This window comes from Trypanosoma equiperdum (assembly GCF_001457755.1).
Source record: "Trypanosoma equiperdum strain OVI genome assembly, contig: ctg_1511, whole genome shotgun sequence".
NCBI lineage: Eukaryota > Euglenozoa > Kinetoplastea > Trypanosomatida > Trypanosomatidae > Trypanosoma > Trypanosoma equiperdum.
Genome location: NW_027123518.1, coordinates 108,737 through 112,727, shown reverse-complemented (window position 1 = coordinate 112,727; position 3,991 = coordinate 108,737). Strand labels below are relative to the sequence as shown.

Sequence of the window (3,991 nt, the reverse complement as noted above, 5' to 3'; positions counted from 1 at the left end):
TGCGGATTTCCTCTCTTTGTCGACCCCCCTCCCCTCTCCCCTCCTTCATTCATTCATTCATTGCTACCGCTTCGATTGCGGAGTGTGGATCAATAGTAGGAGCCAGAGAGACGCATTGAAAAAAAAAAGAAGGAAGGAAGGGAGCGAGGGGAAAATAGTGATCAGAAGTTAGGTTAGTGAGGGAACAAAAGGAGAGCGGTGAACTTGCACTGTTATTTTTGTGAGGACTGTGTTTCACTTTTAGTCGTCGTAGTCGTCATCGTTGTTGTTGTTATTTGGTTTCCCATATACTATACTCTTATAGCTAATGGCCAATGATGACCCCAAGGAACCGCAACCTGCGGTACTCAATCCTGAAGTGGACCAACAGGACACATCCGTCAATGGGGACGACGGCGACGCGGAACGTGATGGTGGAAAAGATGTTCCGGTATTTACTCCTGCGGGGGCACGAGTAGAGGTTCACCCACTTGTTTTGCTCTCACTTGTCGACCACTACGCCCGTGTTAACGCAAAAGTGTCACAAAAGCGGCGTGTCGCTGGGCTTCTTCTCGGCCGTCACCTCAGCCACCCTGGTGGAATACAAGTGCTTGACATCAACAACAGTTTCGCTGTTCCGTTTGATGAGGACCCTCAGAATCCTGATGTCTGGTTTCTCGATACAAACTATGCAGAGGAAATGTTCCTAATGTTTCGTCGCGTACACCCCAAGGTGCGGATTGTTGGGTGGTATTCTGCAGGTCCCTCGTGCGCGGTGCAGCCGAATGACATGCTCTTGCACCTCCTTATTGCAGATCGCTTCTCGCTGAATCCGGTGTACTGCATTGTGAATACAGATCCTAACAACAAAGGTGTGCCCGTGCTGGCTTATACGACGGTGCATGGCCGAGACGGGGCGCGATCGTTGGAGTTTCGCAACATCCCCACACATCTCGGCGCGGAAGAGGCGGAGGAAATCGGTATTGAACATCTCTTGCGGGATCTTACCGATTCCACCATCACAACACTTTCCGCCCAGGTCCAGGAGCGTGAGCTTTCACTTGACCACCTCGGTCGTGTTCTGCAGTCAATTGAGGAGTATCTTAATGACGTTGCAGAGGGTACCATGCCCATCTCAGAGGATGTTTTGAGTGTCTTGCAGGAAGTTATCAGCCTGCAGCCGCACATTTATCACTTGAAGACATCAACTGACATGGTGCGGCATGCAAATGATCAGGCGATTGCAATGTTCATCGCCGCCATTGGGCGATGTGTCTGCACTCTCTACGACGTTATTGCTAACCGACGGCGCATAGCTCGCGAAATACAGGAAGTGAGAGCGCGGCGGGAGCGGTCACTAAAGGAAAAGTTAGGAAACGAACAGCACAAGGCGAAGGAGGCCGCCACGGAGGAAAGTAGAAAAGAAGGTGCTGCGAAAAATAAGAATAACGGTGGAACTTCAGAAGGGAAGTAACTGAATATGGATGAAGGCTGGGTAATGCACGCAGGTGGTGTGGGTCATGGGTTCGCGTTTCCTTTACGCGCTGTGCATTTTGGCTGCACTTCGCTGCAACATGGGCGGTTTCCTCATATCTTTTTTTTCCTTTCGTGCTTGGCTACTCTGTGCCAAATCCGTTACCCTCTGTCTTCATTCTGTTTCTTCAAGGTAGAAGTCGATTTGCCGCTTCCTCCCTCTACAGCGCACGCTCCTTGAGCTTTTTTCTTTCCCCCTTCCTGTAATTACTTCGCATATTTCATCTGTTTTTTCCCCCCTCTTTCTTGTTATTTATTTTGTTTCTTTTCCTTTCGGGTCCAGTCTTTGGTCCTTTTTTTATCATTTACTGGTGGGATAGCGGTACGATCAGTTCGCCGACCCTTCGTTACCATCGGCATTGTTTGGCAAAACATTTGTCCTTCGTACGCATTGTGTCTGCCGTTCGTGACTCGTGGCGGTGGTAACGCTGTCGAAGGGCTCACCGTGGCGCGAGGAGGGAAAAGGGCAAAAAAGGATCTGAAAAAAAAAAGGAGACAAAGGCTGAATATATATATTTTAGAGTAGAAACAACATTTGAAAGTAGTGAACGAGTTTGGAGCGAGGAGAGAAAAATAGAGGAGAGAGAGGGTGGGGTGCGTGTGCATTGCTCACGTGGTGGAAGTTATTGAGGGAAAGGAGAGCGAAAAAGTAGGTTCCACAGAGCCAGTATATATCTATATATATACACAAATGAGCGCGGACACTATTTGTCGTGACCACGCCGCACAAACTAGCCAGGATAGGCCGTGCCAGACGGGCTGCCCCGCCGGTTATATTGCTGGAGCTGCCACTCGAGTGGCCGGTAATGTGATTCCACCTTGTCACAATGGCCCACTCTACCGTGTTCCTTGTTGCTGTGAAGTGGCTCACGACGTTTGCCCTGCGACAGCTTCCGATCACAGTTGCTGCCACTGTTGTTTTGGATGCTCGCGTGATAATGTGCCATACCAACACCACCAGGGGCGGCCATACTCTGGAGGAGGGGTTGGTGTTCTCCCAGTGGCTCACGGGTCGCGGCTCTGTGCGTTTTGCGTGCCTGAAAGGGAGCAGCTGAGGGAGTATGAACATCATGAGAAGAGGCAGCGATATCTCGCAGTGCGGGCGGATCGGGAAAACCTTCTTCAAGCACTCGGTGGGAAGGTGGTGGGTACTCACGGCGAATCACGGGGGCATTACAAATCCAATATGACACACCTTATGCGCCACGCTCGCGGGACAATACACCAACAAGCTGCTATGGCTGAGCAACAGCGACGGAGACAAGAGCTTCGGCGCGAAGTTGAAGAACGACGGCGGGAGCTGGGAGGTCGCGGTTATCGGCAACTAGTGGGCCCCGTGGAAGACAGACGCACTTCCCGGGTTGTGGCGCGCCCCCGAAAGGAAACGCCGGCTTATTACTATACTCCTGTACCACACTGTGGGACTGGTCAAATGAGGCAACATTCTCTGGCGAGAAATACAGTAGCGCATGTGGCTCCGCGTGCGGAAGGGAAATGTGTAGCCGCGCACAAGGAAAGGCGCGCGGCAGCACCCCGTGTAACTAATAATGAGGACAACGTTCCTGAGAACACACAACCGCCGAAGAAGTCCAAGGCTACGGATGCACGGCCAGCTCAGGTAAGCCGGTCGACTTCCTTTATTAAAAAAGGGTCAGAACCCAACCAGCACCCTCAAGTAGTGTTGCAATGCTGTTGCCATGCTGTCTGCCGTTGCCGGCCTTGTAAGTGTTTTGCGCCGTGCCGCTGTAATAATAATGTACCTGCGAAGGACCCTGGGACGGCGCCCTCGGCCGTCGTTGCGAAAAGCGAAAAAGAGGAACCCCCGGCGGCGAAAACTCCCCGTCCCACAAATGAGTTTAAGAAAAGCGTCGCAAACTCACCTGTGGCTCGTAGTAGTAGCGTAAAACATGGCAGGAAAATCTTTATAACAGATCATGCTCACTCAGATAGGCGTTCTCAGGTCATTAATCGCTTAGAGGAAGATGGCTACTTGCGTCCGGTGCCACCTACGACACGCAGCCCAAGTGCACCACTGGCAGAGAAGGCGAAGAAATGGGAAACGACACGCAGCACAAGCGCTCACCATTTGTAATTACAGAAATTTAGATGGTGGGGTTCCATACTGTTTTCGGTGCCCTTGAAGATTCAAACACAACTTCCCTACTACATTAACAATTGAACATGAACGGGGGTATTGACCGTTCTGGTTCACTATTTGTATTTGTAAGTTGTTTTTTTTCTTAATGTACTTTTGTTTCCTCTTTTTTTTTTTTTGCCTCAACGCAGAGTCATTTACTGTGACACGTGATCGCCGTTTCGGTGCCATGTACGTGTTTTTGTACGCACATGAGCACATGTGGTGGACAGTGTTTGCGATCCATTCTTTTCTTTTCCTTTCTTTGGTCATACATGCTGCTTGCTCGTGTGTATTACTACGGTCTACGAGTCCTGCCAATGTGTCCCTTTTCATCAGTTGTTC

The 3,991-nt window shown here is 50.5% G+C and overlaps 2 protein-coding genes across 2 annotated transcripts; both read left to right on the top strand.

Annotated features, from left to right (window-relative positions):
* Nucleotides 1–307: 307 nt before the first annotated feature.
* Nucleotides 308–1,453, top strand: TEOVI_000826600 (19S proteasome non-atpase subunit 8; the record flags this gene model as incomplete). The annotated part of the gene is made up of 1 exon (XM_067221886.1): nt 308–1,453. The coding sequence occupies one exon, from the start codon at nt 308–310 to the stop codon at nt 1,451–1,453; it is 1,146 nt and encodes a 381-aa protein (XP_067077987.1).
* A 750-nt stretch (nt 1,454–2,203) lies between these two features.
* Nucleotides 2,204–3,604, top strand: TEOVI_000826500 (uncharacterized protein; the record flags this gene model as incomplete). Its single annotated transcript, XM_067221885.1, has 1 exon — nt 2,204–3,604. The coding sequence occupies one exon, from the start codon at nt 2,204–2,206 to the stop codon at nt 3,602–3,604; it is 1,401 nt and encodes a 466-aa protein (XP_067077986.1).
* Between the last annotated feature and the right edge of the window lie 387 nt (nt 3,605–3,991).